Source organism: Anomaloglossus baeobatrachus, chromosome 12, assembly GCF_048569485.1.
Source record: "Anomaloglossus baeobatrachus isolate aAnoBae1 chromosome 12, aAnoBae1.hap1, whole genome shotgun sequence".
In the NCBI taxonomy this organism is placed as follows: Eukaryota; Metazoa; Chordata; class Amphibia; order Anura; family Aromobatidae; genus Anomaloglossus; species Anomaloglossus baeobatrachus.
In genome coordinates, this window is record NC_134364.1 from 33,185,072 (window position 1) to 33,207,090 (window position 22,019).

At 45.3% G+C, this 22,019-nt stretch overlaps 1 protein-coding gene across 1 annotated transcript in view; it reads right to left on the reverse strand.

Moving 5' to 3' along the window:
* SLC25A21 (solute carrier family 25 member 21) overlaps positions 1-22,019 on the reverse strand; it is a 434,643-nt gene that overhangs the window by 51,555 nt on the left and 361,069 nt on the right. Inside the window, exon 7 of the mRNA XM_075330802.1 lies at positions 21,150-21,314. Coding sequence (XP_075186917.1) covers positions 21,150-21,314 — 165 coding nt within the window. The remainder of the gene's footprint in view (positions 1-21,149; positions 21,315-22,019) is intronic.

The window sequence follows — 22,019 nt, forward strand, 5'->3', positions numbered from 1 at the left end:
CAGGTGCTTTTCAGGAATTAATTAAAAAAAAGCATGATGGGAATGAAAAATTGCGTTTTTATCACCTAAATGTTGATAATTTCTGAACAGGTTACTATAGCTTGCAAACAATAAGGCCATTACCATAAGGCCAGGACTGCAAAATCATGATATCAGGGTGAAGTCCATAAACTCTGTTAACCATCTAGATGCCATAGTCAGTATTGATAGCTGCATTTAAGGGGGTTAAACAGCAATGGTCGGTGCAAACACCAATCGTGGCTGATGTAGCACAGCTACTTTTTCCCCGTCAAGAGATGCGGTTTACTTATTTCTCAGGAGGTTAAAAAGACGTATCGGTGTTCATCAAGGGGTTAATAAAACAAAGATGATCCCAAAACAATCCCGGCATGTAAACTTTTAAACACTGCTCGTTTCCGGCAGATCTGGGGTAACTTCTCATCAAAATCAGATTTAGATGTGGTTTTTTTTTCACAGATTTCAAAAAATGCGCTGTAAAGGCTGAAATCCACAGCATTTCAATCTATCCTCTTCCCGATGAGGCCAATTTTGGGTTTTCGCACGGTTGTTTTCTCCTCCCCTTCTTCCAAGAGCCATTACATTTTTAGTTCCATTGACAGCTAAGTCTGCACAGATGCACTCCGCCAGGAGCTGTCACTCAAAGTGGCGGGTTGTGCTTCAGTATGCTCGGTGCACGCCCCCATGACTGGCGGTTTCAGGAAACACTAAAGTTCATTTCCTCCCAGTAGCCGGGCTATCTGTAAGGCGGTCGGGCAGCTTTGTAATGCTACCGACCTACAGATTAAAGCGGGCTTTGCACACTACGACATCGTAGGTGTGATATCGGTGGGGTCAAATCGAAAGTGACGCACTTCCGGCATCGCAGTCGATATCGTAGTGTGTAAATCCTTTTTTTGATACGATTAATGAGCGCAAAAGCGTCGTTATCGTATCATCGGTGTAGGGTCGGACATTTCCATAATTTGGCAGCAACGACGGTACGATGTTCCTCGTTCCTGCAGCAGCACACATCGCTGTGAGAAGCCGCAGGAGCGAGGAACATCTCCTAGCTGCATCACCGCGTCTCACGCCGCCTCTGCGGAAGGAAGGAGGGGGGCGGGATGTTTACGTCCCGCTCATCTCCGCCCCTCCGCTTCTATTGGCCGCCTGCCGTGTGACGCCGCACGACCCGCCCCCTTAGGAAGGAAGTGGTTCGCCGGCCAGAGCGACGTCGCAGGGCAGGTGAGTGCATGTGAAGCTGCCGCAGCGATAATGTTCGCTACGGCAGCAATCACAAGATATCGCAACTGCGACGGGGGCGGGGACTATCGCGCACGGCATTGCAACATTGGCTTGCGATGTCGTAGTGTACAAAGCCCACCTAACTCTATATCAGCAGGTCAATAGCGTTTGGAGACATGACAGGTCCCCTTTAATATTTGCACAGCGGGTCAATTTCTCTTGCAAATTTTTCATCTATAAAAGACAAAAAAATTAGCAGTGTATCCACCATGTGTGAACATAACCTAAAGGATTTCCATTTTACTGAAAGATTTTGTTTAACTTCCCTTCTCGTTATTACAGGGATTTAGGGAGCGCAGCGGCGCAGGCAATGTTCATACATTCCTAAACAGGTCTTGGGATATTAGAAAATATGTACTATTTTGTCAGGTGAGGTCTCATTCCCATCTTGCACATTGACTCTACATAAGGCCAAAGACCAGGCAATAAGGGGATCCAAGTGGGAGAAACAGCTGTCCTTCTATGGGTCCCCACTGGCTTTAAACTTCCTTTCCCAGGGTAAACACTATAAACTGCAATGTGTACTCCAGTGACTATGCAATATGTCTCTGTCATCATACACAAATGGACGGACTGATGTCACACAAACATTATTTTGCTTTTCTCTGCATGTGAAATTCCCTTTGTTGCAACAGATGAAATTTTGCAAACACAATAGGCGAGTAGAACTCACACATATATATATTATATCATTGTGCTTCTAAGGGGTACTTTACACGTTGCGACATCGCTACTGAAATATCGTCGGGGTCACGTTGTTGTGACGCACATCCGGCGCCAGTAGCGACATCGCAATGTGTAAATCCTAGGAGCAACGATGAACGAGCGTGAAATAGTCAAAAATCGTTGATCTGTGTCACATCGTTCATTTCCATAATGTCGCTCCAGTTGCTGATTCGATGTTGTTTGTCGCTCCTGCGGCATCACACATCGCTGTGTGTGAAGCCGCAGGACCGACAAACATCTCCTTACCTGCGTCCCGCCGCCAATGCTGAAGGAAGGAGGTGGGCGGGATGTTACGTCCCGCTCATCTCTGCCCCTCCGCTTCTATTGGCCGGCCACTTACTGACGTCACGGTGACGCCGAACGCACCTCCCCCTTGAAGGAGAGATTGTTCGTCAGTCACCGCGACGTCGCCGACCAGATAAGTGCGTGTGAAGCTGCCATAGCGATAATGTTCGCTACGGCAGCAATTACAAGAAATCGCATGTGCGACGGGGGCGGGTACTATCGCGCTGGACATTGCTAGCCGATGTCGCAGCGTTTAAAGTACCCCTATGTCACAATACAAAGATGAGTAGTCTACTGTCCTGTATGCATTAGATTAGAATGGAACAACAAAAGGACAAGTAAGAGATGAAGGAATCGGCCAAGAGTCTCCAAAAACATTTTTTTTTCTCCCACCAAATACAGTTCTGGAAATGTTTTCTTGTTCTTTTCTGTGGCCACACAAGCTACTGTCATACCACAAGCAGCTTTTTAATAGGCTCCCATAAACATGGTAGCTGTAGGACACAGTGGCGTAACTAGACTGATGGTCTTTTTCAATTACACCTGAAGAAGGCTAAAGGATAAAACATCCGAGCCGAAACGCATTGTATAATTAATCATATTTTAATGTACAAATAAAATATCTCTTTACTTATTTGTATATTGGTCTATTCATGTTGGGGTGAACTCTAACCAGAGATCACTAGTTGCCTGGCCTAATTGGTGTGGATCGAGTGCATGCTTGAAAAATGAGATCAGACACACAGTCGGATATTCATCTTTCCTCGATAAAAGTCGGCCCGGACTCTGCTTTATTTCAACTGAAGCATGTCCTGATATAACCTTGGAATGGGGCATATCCGGATGTGTTCATTGGTCAGTGGGTTGAACAATGTGTTAGTCCATGAGCTGATTGGTGGGCATCATCGTAGGCGGGTCTATGACGTCATTGGATGGAACAATGGTGATGGTGACAGGAGGGACGTCATCTGGTGGATCCATGCTGATGGTAGGGTCTGTGATGTCATCGGGGGGCATCTTGGGTTCCTCTGAAGACTGACTGGCTTATGTCTAGAGAATTGATTTAATTGAACACACTTCTCACAATGCTCTATGTCCAGAGGTTAAATAAGTATTTCATCTTATGGCTCTCCTCAACATTCATATTATCGAAAATCATCTAATATGTTCCACCATTGGTAGCAGGAGCGCCACAAGACTGGTAATTGCCTTTGGAACTCAATATCATTGAGCCACTTTGGAGAGAACTCAAGCGCGCAGTTCATGCAAGAAAGCCCAGGAATTTACAGGAACTGGAAGCTTTTTGCCAAGAAGAATGGGCAGCTTCACCATTTGAGAAAATAAAAAGCCTCATCCACAAGTACCACAACAGACTTCAAGCTGTCATTGATGTTAGAGGGGGTAATATACGGGATTAAGAACTGGGTTATGTTAACTTTTGATCAGGGTCATTTGGAGGTTTTTGGTTATCATTAGGATTTTAAAAGAGAAAACATAGTAGTTTGACAATAAATGGCTTCACCAAACCACTAATCATGAGTGGAAAAAGAGATATTGTGTTATCATTCATATTCTCTGAAAAAAGGCCAAAAAAGCAAAACACCTGCAGGGGTATGTAAACTTTTGAGCACAACTGTTTTTACTATATGCATTCACACATTGTGGCCCCAATGCATTTTTGTTTCTGCAAGAGTAGCAAAAACATCATAGATTCACCCAGTGTCGGACTGGCTACCGGAGGAACCTCCAGTAATACCAGTCCTGGATGCGGTTACCTGCATTGAACTCCAGAGCTCTCACCCGAGCTCCGGAGTTCAGCCGGCCTGTCCGCAGCTGTGACATGAACTGAACCGTAATCGCCGGGGAATCAGTCGGCGCTCACAGTACAGTCATGGCCAAAAGTTTTGAGAATGCTACAAATATTAATTTTTACAAAGTCTACTGCTTAAGTTTTTCTAATGGCAATTTGCATATACTCCAGAATGTCATAAAGAATGATCAGCTTAACAGCAATTACTTGCAAAGTCAATATTGGCTAAGAAAATGAACTTTAACCCCCAAAACACATTTCAACATCATTGCATTCCTGCCTTAAAAGGAGCAGCTAACATTGTTTTAGTGATTGTTCCATTACCACAGGTGTGGGTGTTGATAAGGACAGGGCTGGCGATCAGTCATATTAAGTAAGAATGACACCACTGGACACTTTAAAAGGAGGCTGGTGCTTGGTATCATTGTTTCTCTTCAGTTAACCATGGTTATCTCTAATGAAACACGTGCAGCCATCATTGCTCTGCACAAAAATGGCCTAACAGGGAAGAGTATCGCAGCTACAAAGATTGCACCTCAGTCAACAATCTATCGCATCATCAAGAACTTCAAGGAGAGAGCTTCCATTGTTGACAAAAAGGCTCCTGGGTGCCCAAGAAGGACCAGCAAATGCCAGGACCGTATCTTAACTGTTTCAGCTGCGGGATCGGACTACCAGCAGTGCCGAGCTAGCTCAGCAATGGCAGCAGGCTGGTGTGAGTGCTTCTGCACGCACTGTGAGGCGGAGACTCTTTGAGCAAGGTTTGGTTTCAAGGAGGGCAGCAAAGAAGCCACTTCTCTCCAGAAAAAACATCAGGGACCGACTGATATTCTGCAAAAGGTACAGGGAGTGGACTGCTGAGGACTGGGGTAAAGTCATTTTCTCAGATGATCCCCTTTTCGATTGTTTGGAACATCTGGAAAACAGCTTATTAGGAGAAGAAGAGGTGAGCGCTACCACCAGTCTTGTCTCATGCCAACTGTTAAGCATCCTGAAACGATTCATGTGTGGGGTTGCTTCTCAGCCAAGGGAATCGGCTCACTCACAGTCTTGCCTAAAAACACAGCCATGAATAAAGAATGGTACCAGAATGTCCTCCAAGAGCAACTTCTCCCAACTGTCCAAGAGCAGTTTGGCGCCCAACAATGCCTTTTCCAGCATGATGGAGCACCTTGCCATAAAGCAAAGGTGATCACTAAATGGCTCATGGACCAAAACATAGAGATTTTGGGTCCATGGCCTGGAAACTGCCCAGATCTTAATCCCATTGAGAACTTGTGGGCAATCATCAAGACACGGGTGGACAAACAAAAACCAACAAATTCTGGCAAAATGCAAGCATTGCTTATGCAAGAATGGACAGCTATCAGTCAGGATTTGGTCCAGAAGTTGATTGAGAGCATGCCAGGGAGAATTGCAGAGGTCCTGAAGAAGAAGGGTCAACACTGCAAATATTGACTTGCTGCATTAACTCATTCTGTTAATATAACCTTTTGGTCTCATAATATGATTGCAATTATATTTCTGTATGTGATGTAAACATCAGACAAACACAAATAAAAACCAAAGGGCAACAGATCATGTGAAAATATAATTTTGGTGTCATTCTCAAAACTTTTGGCCATGACTGTGTACAGTCCTGCAAACCCAGAGTTCAGTCCAGGCTGCACTCCGGAGCTCAGGTGAGACCTCCGGAGTTCAATGCAGGTAACCACAGCCAGGCCTGGTATTACTGGAGCTTCCTCCGGTAGCCAGTCCAACGCTGGATTCACCTTGATCACAGCGAAAAAAGGGCATGTGGCGGCGACATGTGAAAATAACCTTAACAAGACGAGACAACCCCTTTAAACCAACCTGAATGTTCACTACAAACTGATTAGCATCTCTTCCCAGTAGGGAGAAACGCCAATTATAATTGCCTGCCTTAAGTGTCTAATCGCGGTGCTTCCGCAGACAGCAAGGGAAGCATTACTAATATTTTATGTGCATGATTGCTTAGTCGTTAAATAAAGTTTCTTTCAACAGTCGGCACATCATACTAATAGGATCCCTGCAATGGTTAATAAAACGGGTTTACATTCAACCTCAGTAGCTTTGCTTAATTATTCAACATTTGGTTTGGCATGTGTTGCTGGCAGGAGGCGCATGGTTGCTGTACGCGCAGCTCACTGTACATGCCACTTTCTCAGAAGGGCGGAGGCTCCGTGAACTACTGACTGCAAACTCTACTTGACCCTGGATAACTCTTCACCTTTATGCAACTGTGTAAACTTCAGATTACCAGCTAATAAACACAGCAAATGCTCTAGAACCTAATTTTTGTTAAATTTATGTGAAATCTGACAAAATCTGAAAATCCTGCTTTTTCCAGAGTTATGGCCCATTTCCCGCAACTCAAAATCCTATTTCACAAAGTCAAGTCAAAAACGTCTTTCTACCCGTTTCCTAAAATAGATAATAAAACAAGCGCACTATGAGAAGCACCCGTGGAATCCTTTTAGCGTTTAAAAAATTAGAATTGCTCACCTTTGTTGGTTGTGCGCCCCCGCACAACTTCAGTGAAGGCTAATCAGTCTGGAGTTCCTCCGAACAGATCCTATGTCCAGGCATCCAACATCCACATTGTGGGTATCGTTGTCGGCTACTGATTTCCACCGGCACCATGGAAATCAGGTTCTTGTTCCTCTCTCCTCCAGCTAACCAGCTGGATTTTTTGATATGTCAGCAGGTCCTTTGCTGCTAATACCGATTCCCAACAGGGAGGGGGTAAATGGATAATTCTTTCGGTCTAATATAGCGCAAAAAGGATATTTGCTGATATTAATTATTTGAACTTTATTGAATAGGCACTCCTATTATTACAACTCGTTTCAGCAGAGTTGCTTTCATCAGGTAAAATAGGAGTAGTACTACTCCTATTTTACCTGATGAAAGCAACTCTGCTGAAACGCGTTGTAATAATAGGAGTGCCTATTCAATAAAGTTCAAATAATTAATATCAGCAAATATCCTTTTTGCGCTATATTAGACCGAAAGAATTATCCATTTTCTACCCGTTTCCAACATAGATGTGACCGTGATCTATAAGAATATAGGAGACCACTGCCGCATGTTATAGGATCGAGATGAAGTTGGCACGCCCGCCCCAGGGCCGGGGGCCTCAGAACCGGGCCGGACTAGTCCGGTGACATCAGCCATGGTGTAGTCTGGTTCCGTGACCCTGGCGGTGTCTTTTGGAGTAAATAAAAGGGGTTTTAAATGGAAGAAAATAATAAAAAAAAAAAAAAGGTTTTGTCGACTACGCTACTTGCGGTGTGCGGCCAGGTTATTTGGGGCCACCGCTGCAGGTTTCTGCTGGGGCTGATGGAGTGGTGCAGCCTGGATGGTTAGAACCCTCCGCAAGCAGGGACAGGCCCCAGCAGTGGATGATGGGGGTTGTAGTGGGGAAACAGTCTGTGTGAGTCCACGGCGTCAAGGAAACAGTCCACACCAATATTGTAGTTTAACTTTCCTTTCTTTACTTTGCTGTGGTGGTACCTGAACCGACGGGTGCCGGTCCCAAGTGTATCCGCTCCCCTTGTTCTCCATACCAGCTGTTACCTGGGTTGGCTGTCCTCCGTGCAGAGTTGTTGTTGATGGGCTCCTGTGGCCTAGAGCTACTTGGGAACCCTTCTGTTTCTGTCTTGGTCTTATTGCAGGCAGCCTGGACTATTTCAGGGGTTCAGTCCCCGGTCCCCTCTTTGCTGCTTGTTCTTCAGACTTTTTTGGGTTGGCGATGGACTCTGGAAATCTTCTCGCCCGGCAGAGTTAACAGCTGACCATAAAGTGTCCCGCTGTCCTAGCGTCTGCACCCTGCCTTGTGCTGAGTCCTGTGAGCCTTGGTTCCGAACTTCCACAGGCCATCTGTGGTACCTGGAGTCTGCTGCTTCCACAGGTAACCCACGGTGCCTGGAGTGCCATTCCGTACTCCACAGTTCTCACTCCTTTTACAGCTCTCCGTTCTCACAGCAGGTCTTTTCAGTACTTTCCACTTTCTACTACTTCAGACTCCTCTCCTCCTCTCTAGTTCACTTCCTCTCACTCTCTTCTGACAGAATCTCCTGACAGACTCTTCCTTTTTCACCTCATTCTGACTCCCTTTCTACTCCTTCCGACTACTACTCCTCTCTTCTTTTCCTCAGACTTTCTAACAGACTCTCCTGACAGAGACTGCTTCCTTCTTCACCTCGTTCTGACTGACTGTACACCACTTCCTCCCGCCTTTTTCAGCTGGCCACTGGCCCCTCCCCCTCGCTGGGTCTCTCCCTATAGGCTGGGTGGTACTATCCAATCAGTGCCCTCCCCTTTTACCTGTTACTAGGCAGTCTCCCAAGTTGGTGTTGGGGTTGTGTGTGTGGCCTGACGGTGCTGGTGTGTTTACTCTGGCACGGATATTCCGGGGTTTGGATTTCCATGGGTTACATTTGTGGCACCTAGTACCTCAGGGGTGCTATATATTTATTCCGACATTGGTTGGAAAGGACCGTAGCAAATTAAGATAGAAAGACCCTCCTAGTTCAAGATATCCAGCAGCGGATTACAATGAGGGTAACACACCAACATATAAGTCTTGGGGGTGACACTTCCAGAAAGTAATTGCCCCCATTATAATCAGTATTGTCCCCCTTAAGCACCGCACGGCAAGGAGCAGAACATGGATTCCTATTTCTATAAGCGATTGTATCATTTGTCAATTGACTTATCTCATGTTGATATCTTTAATATCAGAAGAGTGCACAATGGCTAAATATATATTATGGGGTCTGTTGTGGCACATTTGTATAAAGTAGCACAGTGTTCACCACTTTTTATTTAGGCAGAGGATAGGTGATAACTTGGTGATCAGTGGGCATCCAACCGCCGGGACCTGATCGAGCAGAATGAGAGCTTTTTTCCTACATGGAACTTTTACCCCAGTTGCAACATGGAGAGGTTGGTTAGATACCCAGCTGCAGCTCCAGTCATTTGCTACGGAGTTGCTTGAAAAATGAAGATTTTTGGTACTCACCGTAAAATCTCTTTCTCGCACTCCTCATTGGGGACACAGGAACCATGGGACAGTCTGCTGTCAGCTGACACTATTTTTACATTTTTAATGAAGATTGGATCCTTCGAGCAGACTATATAGGGTGCTTTACATGCTGCTACATCGCTAGCGATTGCTAGCGATGTCGAGCGCGATAGCACCCGCCCCTGTCGTTCGTGCGACATTTGGTGCCCACTGCCGTAGCGAACATTATCACTACGGCAGTGTCACACGCACATACCTTGTCAGCGACGTCGCTGTGACCGCCGAACAACCCTCCCTCAAGAGGGAGGTGCGTTCGGCGTCATAGCGACGTCACTAAGCGGCCAGCCAATAGAACCGGAGGGGCGGAGATGAGCGGGACGTAACATGCCGCTCACCTCCTTCCTTCCTCATTGCCGGTGGACGCAGGTAAGGAGATGTTCGTCGTTCCTGCAGTGTCACACATAGCGATGTGTGCTGCCGCAGGAACGACGAACATCTCCTTACCTGCCTCCACCGGCAGGTGGCATGTGGCAGCAGCGATATTAAGGAAAGGAGCAACGTGTCAACGATCACCATTTTTGAACGATTTTGCGATCGTTGATCGTCGCTCCTTGGTGTCACACGCTGTGATGTTGCTACCGGCGCCGGATGTGCGTCACTAACGACGTGACCCCGACGATATATTGGTAGCGATGTTGCAGCGTGTAAAGCACCCTTATGTTTCCTGCTACAATCTGGCCTCCTCAGTTTTCAATAGAGACAATTGGAGGCAACTAAGGTCTGAGTCTCAAACCTATTTTAGGCCTTTGGAGTCCAGGTAATGCATGAACCGTTTCTCTCTTTTCTTTTTCAGATGGATCTCTTAGATGGTAACTGGGTGTAATTGTGCACTCTGTTTCACCCATGCAGTAGCGGAGAGTACGGGCTGCAATAGTTCAGTCGGTATACTGTTGCGCCTGTATGGCTAGACCATGTACCTCAACACAGTCGGCGATCAGGTACCAGGGTGGTGGTCTTTTTGCCTTCACGTGGCAGCAAACGATCCCATGGTTACTGTGTCCCCCAATGAAGCAACTGAGAAAGCCGAGCAAGGCATGAATGGAGCAGAGGTCGGTAATACACACTGCTGCTTCACTCTAACATGGATAAAAGTGCCCCATCTTATTGATCGATGCAGATCCCAGCATTCAGATCCCCACATATCAATAAGTTATCACCTATCTTGTAGGAAATCCATTTAAAGGGAACCTGTCATGTGAAAAAATGCTATTAACCTGCAGATATGGGGTTAATCTACAGGTTAATAGCGTTCTGAAACTGCATGGCACCCACACTTAGCGCCTTGCTGCTGGGAGGAAATGACCTTTATTCCTCATGACTATTTCACATCACAGGTTCCCTTTAAACCTTAATATTATTAGGACTGTCCCCAAGTAATGTACATAGAGGTTACAAAAAGAGGGGTAACCAGATACAGGGTCTATTGCTTTAACTTGGAAGCGTAGATTGGGGACCTGACCTGGATTTTATATTCAACATAGCTTTGGGTCAAAGATTGAGGAGGATCTCAGACACTGATTCTATTGGTGTTCAATGAAGCAAAGTGTAGATATGTGGGAACTCCAGGTAGATCAAGCAAAATCCTCTAGTAGCAAGGTCTTAAGGCCCCTTTACACACTGCATCATCGCTAGCGATATCACTGTAACGTCACCGGTTTTGTGACGTAATAGAGACCTCCCCGGTGACATTGCAGTGTGTGACACGCATCAGCGACCCGGCCCCCGCTGTGAGGTCGCTGATCGCTACAAATCTTTCAGGACCATTTTTTGGTCCTTTGTTTCCCGCTGCGCAGCATGCATCGGTGTGTTTGACACAACGACATTGTTAGCGACTTAGAACCCAGCCCATAGGCGTGCTATAGCGTTCCCTGCTGTGTGACACGTCCCCAACGACCAGCGAGGTCGTTCGGCAGGTCCATATCGGTGCTGCGTCGTTGGCCAGATCTGCCTGTTTGACAGCTCACCAGCGACTGTTAGAGACTTTCCAGCGATCCCGGACAGGTCTAAAAGAAGCACAATAGGTACATTAACAACGTAGATTACTTAAAAATGTAATGTACCTACAGTATATCTCTAGGCCTTTAAGGAGGACGTATAACATGTGAAAAGCATAAAATGTGAAAGTAGGTGAAATTATAAGTATTTCGGGGACGCCATTTTCACTTTCAATTTGAATCTGCGCAAATTTGGCGAGATTCTGTCCTCTGGGAGATACCAACGGTGAATTGGAAAGCTGATAATATACAGCACCAAAATTTAAGTTAGACATAATTTTAATATACATTACAAAAGTTTTATATTTTGATCCCTTTTACTTCATGCAGTTTTTCATGAGGTGGTGGGCCCTCTTATTAATAAAGTCAGGGTCAGTACGGATATATATACGGTAATAATTCTTTTCCCGAGTGAAAAGATTTTAAAGGAATTCTACAATTTTTTCATAAAATACAGTTTTGATTAAAAAGTAAAATATGTACCCTTATTTCTTAGGCTCTGTTCAAATGGAAACAAGACAGTACCAGAACCGTTAACGCCCAATGGTGCTCAACAGAAATCCATTGCGTCCGGCTGTAGACGCTTGCAGCAAATGGCTACACAAACTGCTCCCTGACATTCTATTCTTCCTGCTTTAGTGTAAATGGTAACCTATATATCAAAACTCCTTTAGTCAAGAAAAAAAAATGTACATGCATGTATGGCTTGAGGAAGGCCCAGCGTTGGCTGAAACATCGTTGTTTTTATCCCCTTCATGTATGCTGGGACTAATTAAGTTATTACTTGACTAAAGAAGGAGCTTTAGTGCCTTAGATAGTGTGACACTGTAAGGCCCCGTCACACTAAGCAACATCGCTAGCAACATCGCTGCTAACGAACAACTTTTGTGACGTTGCTAGCGATGTTGCGGTGTGTGACATCCAGCAACAACCTGGCCCCTGCTGTGAGGTCGTTGGTTGTTGCTGAATGTCCTGGGCCATTTTTTAGTTGTTGCTGTCCCGCTGTGAAGCACAGGTCGCTGTGTGTGACAGCGAGACAGCAACAACTAAATGTGCAGGCAGCAGGAGCCGGCTTCTGCGGAGGCTGGTAACCACAGTAAACATCGGGTAACCAAGAAGCCCTGTCCTTGGTTACCCGATATTTACCTTTGTTACCAGCCTCCGCCGCTCTCACTGTCAGTGCCGGCTCCTGCTCTGTGCACATGTAGCTGCAGTACACATCGGGTTAATTAACCCGATGTGTGCTGTAACTAGGACAGCAAGGAGCCAGCGCTAAGCATTGTGCGCTGCTCCCTGCTCTGTGCACATGTAGCTGCAGGACACATCGGGTTAATTAACCCGATGTGTGCTGTAACTAGGACAGCAAGGAGCCAGCGCTAAGCATTGTGCGCTTCTCCCTGCTCTGTGCACATTTAGCTGCAGCACACATCGGGTAAATTAACCCGATGTGTGCTGTAACTAGGAGAGCAAGGAGCCAGCGCTCAGTGTGCGCTGCTCCCTGCTCTCTGCACGTGTAGCTCCGTGCGGTGGTAACCAAGGTAAATATCGGGTTGGTTACCCGATATTTACCTTAGTTACCAAGCGCAGCATCTTCCACGCGGCGCTGGGGGCTTGTCACTGGTTGCTGGTGAGCTCACCAGCAACTCATGTAGCGACGCTCCTGCGATCCCTGCCAGGTAAGGTTGCTGGTGGGATCGCTGGAGCGTCGCAGTGTGACATCTCACCAGCAACCTCCTAGCAACTTACCAGCGATCCCTATCGTTTTTGGGATCGCTGGTAAGTTGCTTAGTGTGACGGTACCTTAAGTGGTATCCTATGTATCTTCTCTGCTTGGGGTTAATCCCTTTCCTTTTAGGACCCTGTGGATATATTCACCTTTGAGCTGTTCATAATCATCACTTCCCCTTGTGTCCTAAAATACCCACATTTTCCCTTGGTGTTTGCTGGTGACAGAGTTATATTCCTATATAGGCCATGGATGCAAGCAGTTGGCGTGCATTCATCTGAAGAATGATTGTGGTACGTTGCTATACCTCTCATAGAGTCATCCTGGAGATAGGTTGTTCATATACTTTCCTCTTTCCTCTTTAAAACTTAGTGGGGTTGACTAATTGCTCATCCCATATGTTCCCTACCTAGGGCCCAGTTCAGGGTCAGCAAGGACCAGGTATCCTGCTCGGCACATAGGTACAAAATCTACCTAGGGTGGTTGGGGAAGGCAGGGGCCAGTGAAAGGATTGGTGAGGGGTCTCTATCTTTCCCTTTCCTACACACAGGGTTTCCCTTCCCTGTCACCGTACGAGTGGTACTCCCCCATACCTAGCACGACAACACCAATAACTCATGATAAAATTCTAAGGAATCCGTTTTGGTGCCTGCCATTTGCAATAAGAAATAGTATTGCATTTTGTGCTATTTTTCCTGTCAAATATGCCAGAATCATTGATGCATGCTTCGGATGGAGTCTCCAATGCAGAAAGCCTAAGTGTGTCTGGAGTGTATTGGGCCCATAAGAGTACAGGACTAAATGCCCAAGGGGCAAAGGGTCCAGCTCTCACACAATAATATACCCATTATAATATGGCCTAATGGTCCAGCAGAAGACCATTTCATTGCGATCTAAATTTGGGTCACTTTAGGTGGTGTCACACATAGCGACGCAGCAGCGATCACGACCAGCGATCTGAACTTATCAGGATCGCTGCTGCGTCGTTACATGGTCGCTGGTGAGCTGTCAAACAGGCAGATCTCACCAGCGACCAGTGACCAGCCCCCAGCCAGCAGCGACACGTGGAAGCGTAACTAAGGTAAATATCGGGTAACCAAGGAAAGTACTTCTCTTTGTTACCCGATATTTACCTTAGTTACTAGCGTCCGCCGCTCTCACGCTGCCAGTGCCGGCTCCCTGTTCCCTGCACTCCTAGCCAGAGTACACATCGGGTTAATTACCCGATGTGTACTCCAGCTACGTGTGCAGGGAGCCGGCACTGGCAGCGTGAGAGCACACCGCTTAGCGCTGGCTCCCTGCACTCCTAGCCAGAGTATACATCGGGTTAATTACCCGATGTGTACTCCAGCTACGTGTACAGGGAGCCGGCACTGGCAGCGTGAGAACGTCGGACGCTAGTAACTAAGGTAAATGTCGGGTAACCAAGGAAAGGGCTTCTTGGTTACCCGATGTTTACCGTGGTTACAGCTTACCGCAGGCTGCCAGACGCCGGCTCCCTGCTCGCTTCAGTTCGTCGCTGTCACAGACAGCGATGTGTGCTTCACAGTGGGAGAGCAACGTCCAAAAAATGAAGCAGGACATTCAGCAACGACCAGCGACCTCACAGCAGGGGCCAGGTCGTTGCTGGATGTCACACACAGCGACAGCGACGGGACGTCGCTGCTACGTCACAGAAAATGGTGACTTAGCAGCGATGTCCCGTCGCTGTCGCTGTGTGTGACACCACCTTTAGAATTAAGGCCAATTTCTTAAGCTACAAATAACCTGATATGAAAACTCCAAAATTTGAATTCGTTCGTGGGGTTCTATCCTCGGAATTTCTTCATCAGTATAAAGCAAAAAATAAAGTATCTGCCTTATTTCATCCTTTGAAGTTGTTTTTTGGGGTTATTTTTTTTTTTTATTTAACATGGATGCCTAAGGGTGAGAGATGCGTCCTTTCCAGCCTTCATCGCCGACTTCATTCACTGTATATCCTGGGAGCTTTTCCCAGAAAGTGTGTTAAACGGAAACCAAGAAAAACCTGATGTGAATAGGACCTTACACTGACATTTAATATGTAGGAACCTGCTAACCCCAACACAAACAACCCACATGAAGACCCAGGATATGCCAAACATTGCATATTTCACATATTTCCATAGTAAGGTCAAATCCTTCTTGTCAAGATACGCGAGGAGCAGAATGGCAGGAAATCCGACTCTTCGTGCATAATTTATTCGTAATCCTTCGTGACAGTAAGTCAGGGCTACCGTAAGTGCTGCCATGATGTTCAGCATTGTCCATGCCACTGGGAACCCACAAGATTCAAGGGGGCAGAAAATCGACCCATCAACAATGCAGAGAGACTAGTTCTTGTTAACTCGACAAGGAAAATATTGTCCCTGGGATTATATGTTCTTTCAGTGATTCAGCTGCAAACAGTGAATTTACTTCCGTATCGGACTCCTCTACTGCATTAAAGGAAAATGCAAGTATTCACATCAATCTGCCCATGTAACGCCATGTGTAAAGTGTGCTACGCAGGAGGTAAGCCACCCACCAGTGACCTAGCACTGCTATATTCTGCCACCATTCACCAGAGAATGCATTCCCATCTATTCCTGTGCCTTTAAGGCTCATATTTGCAAATTGATAATTGGCTGTTGGGCTTGGTCCTGTTGATCGGTGGCCATTGGATCAAGCCCTGATATCGGCCTTCTTCCTCTCAGGTTCCCCAGCTCTTCTTTTGATTTTATAGCCTGGTGCGAGGTCATTGTTGCAGCGTGATGCACATGCGTTGTTCAGGAAGGTTGGCTAACCAAAAGAAGACCCATGGATGCCGGAAAGTAGGAAGTAGGGATGAGCGAATCCAAACTATAACGTGCAGGGTTTGTATCAAACACCAGGTGTCTGGGTCTTGGACTAGAACGTACATTTTTTTTTAAAAAAAAGTCTGTACGAATTTATCTACTGTTCGTATGCATCGAGGTACTCAGGTACGCTCTTTGCTCGGCCCAGTGGGAGCCATTTGTAGTCTCTGAATGGCTCTCACTGGGAGTAAAAACGTGTGTAAAAAAATCTAAAAACTGTATGTGACTCCCTGATGAAACAAGAAACCACACGTCTGTGAAACGTGCGTTGGGGTCTGTTGTTGGGGGAAAGTCTCCTCTTCACCTTTCCTGGCCTACCTGCACCTTTTCCAGCACTTTTCTTATTATATCGGTATGCGATGGGCAGCTACATTCATGGCTTTAATTCATGTATGATCATCTATTTAACCAATGTATAGGAGCAGTTTATATTTTGTATCAGTATTACCTACTGCTGATGATTTATTCTATAGATTTCAGTATATTGGTAATAGGTTTTAGGCGTGATATTGATAGCTTTAACTATTGCCCCTATTTGTGTTTTTCTGTTTAACAGAATCACTAAGAGATATTGCATTAGCTTAGCCCATTTTGTTACCGTCTATACTTATTTATTCAGACGTACTGATACCGATTTTAGGACATCATGAAATTGTGCTATTAACAAAATACATATTTTGTATTGGTTTCATATTATGTACAGCAGGCCTGTTTTTGCCTCTTAACATCCTCTCCTCTATTGTGCCAATTTATTTAATATAGGTCCTTTTTGACCTCATTAATACTTGTATGTATAATCGTCACTATCAATAAATAATTTTTTGAGCATTATTACTCATTTCCTTTTTCTGGTTTGATATGCTATCTGAGTAGCTCATTAGCTTGACCAGGATCTTCTCAGCTATTTGCTTATATATATGGACTTTTTGTGTCTAATTATTTAAAGAGGATCAGTTGTTTTTTCGGACATTTCCGCTTTGGTAAATACTTGTATTACTTCAGAAATTATTTCAGAAATACATGCAAGTAAAGTTCCAGCAATAAACTGCTCTTTGATTGACAGGTGCAAAAGGAAAAGAATATGTGGGTTTCGTCCTGCTATCTAATCCCGCCTGTCTGTGCCGGAATTAATGTCTATGACGGCAACAGGGGGAGGAAGGCCAGGCAGGCAGGCAGAGGTCGGAATAGATAGCAAGATTTGACTCACATATTCCCTTCCTGTTGCACCTGTCAATCAAATAGCATTGCTGGAACTTTACTTGCACATATTTCTGAAATAAAACCTCCAATCTCAGAACTGAAGCTATGCTTACATTCAGCATTCTAGCGCCAGCATAGAACTGGCTTTACTTTATAAATGAAAATCCTGTTGGTTGGCTCCCTTTAATGAAAATATTCAAGTCATTACAAAAGCAGCAGGAGACATGATAGGTCCTCTTTAAAGAAATAGTCCAAGACAAATGGATACACTTTTTTTTGGGTGTTCTTAAATTATACACTACTCTGTCAGCCTCAGCACTAGGCATAACCAGATTTCATGGCATTTGCCTTTCAGTTCTTCTACAGTTCTTTCTGGCATTTAAAGAGCTTTTCCAAAACCACCCTCCAGGTCCAACAAACCATAAAAAAATTCTTTAGACACCCACCCCCAGGTCCAGTGGTGAGCGTCTGCCGATGCTCCTGGTATCTGTTATTGTTTGCAGTGTTGATGAACAGCACTGCAACCAATCAAAGAGCACAGCAGCTTTTGCAGAGGCACTGAGATCACTGATTGGCTGCAGCTCTGTCAGCACTGCAGCCAATCAAAAAGCACAGCAGCTCTTGCAGAGGCACTGAGATCACTGATTGGCTGCAGCTCTGTCAGGACTGCAGCCAATCAAAGAGCACACCAGCTTTTGCAGAGGCACTGAGCTCAATGATTGGCTGCAGCTCTGTCAGCACTGCCACCAATCAAAGAGCACAGCAGCTCTTGCAGAGGCACTGAGATCACTGATTGGCTGCAGCTCTGGCACTGCCACCAATCAAAGAGCACAGCAGCTCTTGCAGAGACACTGAGATCACTGATTGGCTGCAGCTCTGTCAGCACTGCAGCCAATCAAAGAGCACAGCAGCTCTTGCAGAGGCACTGAGATCACTGATTGGCTGCAGCTCTGTCAGCACTGAGATCACTAACTGGCTGCAGCTCTGTCAGCACTGCAGCCAATCAAAGAGCACACCAGCTTTTGCAGAGGCACTGAGCTCAATGATTGGCTGCAGCTCTGTCAGCACTGCCGCCACTCAAAGAGCACAGCAGATCTTGCAGAGGCACTGAGATCACTGATTGGCTGCAGCTCTGTCAGCACTGCAGCCAATCAAAGAGCACAGCAGCTCTTGCAGAGGCACTGAGATCACTGATTGGCTGCAGCTCTGTCAGCACTGCAGCCAATCAAAGAGCACACCAGCTTTTGCAGAGGCACTGAGCTCAATGATTGGCTGCAGCTCTGTCAGCACTGCCGCCACTCAAAGAGCACAGCAGATCTTGCAGAGGCACTGAGATCACTGATTGGCTGCAGCTCTGTCAGCACTGCAGCCAATCAAAGAGCACAGCAGCTCTTGCAAAGGCACTGAGATCACTGATTGGCTGCAGCTCTGTAGACAATAACAGACACCGGGAGCAGCGGTGCAGACTCACAACTGGACCTGGGGAGGGTAGTAAAGTTTATTTTCGAAATAAAACAATCTGCAACTAGGGTGCTGGAGTTTTCCAAAAATGGAAAACCCCTTTAAGGTCTCAGTGTTTTGATGATGCTCCAAGTCAAAGTGTCATGATCTTACCAATGCAGCGTAAAAACACTAGAGTCAGATTTCCATTAATGATGCTCTGCCTGTAATTTCCACATTCAGTGTAATAGCCATCTCAGTTATTTGTCAGTGCGTTATCTTCTGCCATCGCTTCCAGCCGATCAGTGGAATGCTAACACCAGGGGGTCAGGTGAAGAATAACTTGTCACTGATGGACACATACAACACAGAAATGTTGTGTTTTCATGAGGGATAGGAAGAAACAATTCTCAAGTCGAGGCAAAATTGATCCCCAAAGGCAAAAGCCCCCAGTTAAAAATCCAGATGAGAAAAAATAAAAAAAAACAACTTTGCAAAGGTAAATTATAAGCAGATTATTATCTAGCTATAGAAACATATAACAGTACAAAGAACAAAAAGGGGCACTGTAAAAGACATGGAGGCATGCCCATAACACCGAAAACTGGCTCCGGGTCACAGGAGGTAACAGCCGTTTTGATCTATTGTAGAAGTCAACATGGTCAAGAAAATTTTATATTGCCCAATGCCTATATTAGGCTTTGTGTGCACTAGAAAAGTGATTTTTCTCAAGAAAATTTCTTGAGAAACTTCTGGGAGTTGAAGATTACCGTACCTGCGGTAAAAAACACTCCCCAAAACATTCCCTCTTTCACCAATTTATTGAAAAGAACAATCAATTCCAGGTCCGGCGTAATCCAATAAGGGGGTCCCACGGCGACCTATACCATAGTCACTGTCCCAGTCAATGAAGAACAAAATGTTCCCCATTGACTGGGAGAGCAATGCAGTGACCTGAGCTAACATCAATAGCTCAGGTCACTGCAGGGGATGCCAAGGGCTGCCATCAGGAGGTTAGAAGAGACCATTACCTGCTGTGATGATCTCCTGCACTGCTGACGTCAGCGCTGTCACTGCCTTCTATGCCCGCCGCGTTCTCAGCAGTATCGCGAGAGCCCATAGCGTCACCGCTAGTGACAGTCTCGGGCCGCCCGCGAGATGGGCATAGACAGCAGTGACCGCGCTGACGTCAGATGGCAGGAGATAGTCACCGCAGGTAATGATCTCATCTCACCTCCTGACAGCAGCGCTCGGCATCCCCGCGGCTGCCAGCACTGCAGCGTGCGTGAGAAGCGGCAGACACTGACACTCTGCAGTGCAGGCAGCCGCAGGGCTGGAGCGGGACACAGACTGCACGGGCACCTGGAGGTTACACGGAAGTGCTTCTGTGCGGCGTCCAGGGAGTGTGATGTGTGTGTTTACTCTGCTCCGCTTCCTCTTCCTTGTCATAATGTCATCACTTCCTGCAAACCGCAGGCAGCGATGAGCATTACCGCAGGTAAACCGCGGTTATACCGGGGGTATACCGCACATCATTTGCTACCTGCGGTATAACCGCGGTATTTCGCGATTACAATACAGTGAATGGAGTGAAATAACGCAGCTACCTGCGGAAAAAAAGTGACAGGAACATTTTCTCAAGTAATTCTGCAGAAATAATTTTCTTGAGAAAAAAACGCAGCTATTTTTTTTTCTCATAGGTTTTGCTGGGAAATGTCTGCAGAAAGATTTCAAACATTTCTCAAGAAATTTCCGCAGCAAAACCGCAGGTAAAACCGCGGGTAAAAACGCAATGTGCGCACAGGGCCTAGAAGGGGTTTTCCACAAAGTTAATTTTAATCAATAGATCTTGGAATAACAATATTTTCCACAATTGGATGTGATTAAAATAATATTCCTGTACATAGATAATCTTATATATGGGTCCCTGCTGTGTACTGTGTAATGGCCGTGTCTGACCGTACAGGAGCATGGTCTGATCATACCACAGCTCCTGAGCACGGGATCACAAATGATTCTTTCTTTGAAGTAAAACATTTTTTAAAAACAGGCAGAGAAATGTTCTACCTCACAAAAAGAATCATCAATGATCCCGTTCTGTGCTATTTGTATACTGTCTTTTGCATCCTCCCCTGCCCAGGAGATGTGGTATGATCAGACCATGTCCCTGTACGGTCAGACACGGCCATTACACAGTATGTAGCAGGGATACATATATAAGATTATCTCAGAACAGGAACATTTATTTTAAACACATCCAATTGTGGAGATTATTATTTTTAATAATAATTTATTATTATTAATAATAATAATAACAACATTTAATAATAATTATTATTATTATTATTATTAATAATACAATTTTAATAATAATAAATTATTATTATTGTTATATTATTAATAATAATAATTATTAAAAATAAATAATAATAATAATAATAAAATAATAATAATAATAATAATAATAATAATAATAATAATAATAATAATAATAATAATAATAATAATAAAAAATCTAATGATTACAATGAAATGTGTTGGTGGGAAAACCCCTTTAAGTGCCCTGATAAGCTTCTTATTCTTGAAGGGGATATTTCAGTTTTGCATTGAATGACACGGGTAGTAAGGATTCATGCACAATCCAGTAATAAGGTTATGATGTTAATAAACTGTATGAATTAGAACATCTTGTATATCGTACCTGATTAACCGGAATAGCGTTCTTCACATTGAAATAGAATCCAAAATAAACCATATTGAAGACTCCATGGCGGGCCAACGTGGCAGATAGTCCTTTGTTTAGACCTCTCAGTCCTAAACCCCCCGTTTGGATCACATGACGAGCCTGTGCGAAGGTGGATGGTTGCTGGAAGATAATACAGGGGGTTATATTCAAGGACAATGTTGTAAAAGGTCTTACATACTGTATCCTGAAAAATACCAGGATGACCGTGGTGGACCCTAGAAGATGCTGGCAATTATGATCATTACACCAGGGTTTAAGAAAGGTATAAATAATTACCTAAGCCTAAAATAGGTGATAGCTTGCTGACTGGTGGGGGTCTGACCCATTTTTCCTGAGAATGGGCCATTCATATCACTTGTCCATCCATTGTTTATGGGACTGCAACTACAGATCTTAGCTTTTTCCAGTAGCCCCATAAAGGATGAAAGGATCAGTAGTGTGCGTCCACTGCTTCATTCAGATGGGACTGTGATGGCTGTCACAAAGTGGCACTAGACATACTTGTATACAGTAAATGGAGAGGTAGTCAGACAGGCCGAGATCATAAACCAGGAGGGCACGACAGTACACGGGGGCAGACAAAGACTAGGTCAAGATATAAGCCGAAGGTTTGGGTTCCAGGAGAACGCGTACAAAATACAGGGAGCAGGTGGGGACATGGTCAAGAGGAAGTCTGAGGTTAGAAGCCGGGATCTGACAGCAGAAACAGGGGAGGACAGGCAGAGACGGGTACACAACAGTCCGGAGTCGAGAGACCAAGAACAGAACACTGAGCACCATGGGAGCCAACAGCACAACTGTAAATAGGAGGTACGACTGGCGGCG